At 33.0% G+C, this 1,992-nt stretch overlaps 1 protein-coding gene across 1 annotated transcript; it reads right to left on the bottom strand.

Moving 5' to 3' along the window:
• Positions 1-624: 624 nt before the first annotated feature.
• On the bottom strand, positions 625-1,497 carry LOC116166180. Its single transcript, XM_031481044.1, has 3 exons — positions 1,244-1,497; positions 1,039-1,193; positions 625-963 (listed from the first exon to the last, which is right to left on the bottom strand). The coding sequence occupies exons 1-3, from the start codon at positions 1,299-1,301 to the stop codon at positions 835-837; spliced, it is 342 nt and encodes a 113-aa protein (XP_031336904.1). The 5' UTR covers positions 1,302-1,497; the 3' UTR covers positions 625-834.
• Between the last annotated feature and the right edge of the window lie 495 nt (positions 1,498-1,992).

Genomic DNA, 1,992 nt, shown 5'->3' with positions numbered 1-1,992 from the left:
TTTGACGAAGAAAACTATTTGTAAAACATAAAATTGTGTATGTACCACGGGCATAAACTGATGTTTATACTCGGTCGCCCGCGAGAATATAAACATCACTATTATATGCCCTTAATAGATAAATAACTAATAATAACTCCAGCCAAAGTTTTTTCGTGAAATTTTTGTTTTCCTTTGTGTCCCGTAAAACTAAATAGTACGGCAAGTTGGTTCAACATTATTGTAGACATAATTCGTCTTACAGCTTCTTTATAATTCACCGATCCTTCCTTCTTTTGTGTATTTCTAGTCTTGCAATTTGTGATGTATATTACTATCACTGTGTAACAAACTAACTGCCAAATAACTACCATTGTCATTAGGAAGCCGTACCATTTGTTCAGTAACTTGAGAGTTTGGCCATGGCTATGACTTTTTTCCGTCCGGGATCATCAACAAAGCATGTTTCATCATAATTAATGATGGACTCAGGCTCAACATTTTGCAAGTTGGTTTGGAGATTATCGAAGTATTTATTTACTGTTTCCCAAGTCACAGCTTGCACGAGACCGTTTGATATTCTCGCACAATCTCTCAGTCAGAAGGTCTTTTTGTCGGGCACAAAACAAATTCGCCCAATCAACACCGGGCCTATTATTTTTAAATTTTGCCACTCTTACCCCTTTCCTATCAAGATATCCCTTTACAATTACGCGGAATTCCCACATCTACTGCACTGTTACATGCCATCATTTTCTCCAAGTGTTCCAACCTTTCACAAATTAAGTCTTGTTTAATCTTTACTTTTAATACTAATTTGACTATTAACTAAAGTGTTGTCTGCATCAGTGTCAATTATTTCAATATTTGCATTGGCAAGAATGTCTTCAATATTAAAATTATTATTTTGGGCCTCATGGTTAAGTGATTACCTACTAATTGCATTTTCTCCTCCGCTAGAATATTGATCACTGTCTGGCAAATCTAAAAAAGGAATTTGATTAAATTGATAACAGGTATTTAATACATATCGATAATAATTAAAATGCAAATATTTACCTTCAGACGTTTCATTTGGGGGAGGTGAAATTGAATCATCCCTGTATCATTTGGTCGCACTTTTCTTTTACAATTTCTTACATCATCAAGATCACTACTGCTATCATCTGTTTGGCTTTTTTGTTTTTCTTTATCAAGAGCTTCTTTATATGTACCTTAAGAAACATATTAAATATACCATGGTTCTACGATAAATAATGCTTACTGTATTTTCCTAATATCTTAATATCCTCTAAACATAGCCAATCGTCTTCTGGTCTCATGTTATTAATAATTGCCTTGCGCTCGATTCCTTTTTTGGCAGGTCACAAACAATTCGTATCATTTATCCAAGCTATGGGGCAGCTGGATACATACACTACGTCCCGAAGTTCAAATTCGATCACAGCATACTCTAGAATTATGCAGAACATTTTTTAAAATATTCTATCAGGGTTTATGAAGTATTTATTAGGGAACAAATGAAGACAGGAAGAAAGAACAGAATGTCAAATGTAAGTTCCTAGTTACTGGTAGGTATTGCAATCAAAACCGCGTTTAATTTAAACAGTCAGAATGACAGAAAACAAAAGAAAATTGAATTTTTTTAAAGATTAAAAAAAACAGTATGGTACTTTTATTAATGAGCTCCCAGCGAATTTATAATTTTGCACATGCACATACTAATCGATGTATTAAAAATGACATTTTGAAGGTTTTATTAAGCATATTTTTACATTTCCTATAGCTATATACTGTTTCACTTAGAATTTTAAAATAAGGATTATCTGAAATATTGGCTATCCAAAAACCCTCAGTCCTATTTGGTTCCGTTAAAGGAGTTTCTACTGTATTATAAATGATTAGGAAACATGACTAATATAAGCTATAAAATTGTTTTCAAAAAACAGCCCTTTGGTTAGTATGCCACCGATAGAAAACAATTTCACTGAATCACCAAGTTGCTCAACTTTC

Source organism: Photinus pyralis, unplaced genomic scaffold, assembly GCF_008802855.1.
Source record: "Photinus pyralis isolate 1611_PpyrPB1 unplaced genomic scaffold, Ppyr1.3 Ppyr1.4_LG3a, whole genome shotgun sequence".
In the NCBI taxonomy this organism is placed as follows: domain Eukaryota; kingdom Metazoa; phylum Arthropoda; class Insecta; order Coleoptera; family Lampyridae; genus Photinus; species Photinus pyralis.
This window is presented reverse-complemented; position numbering and strand designations above follow the sequence as displayed.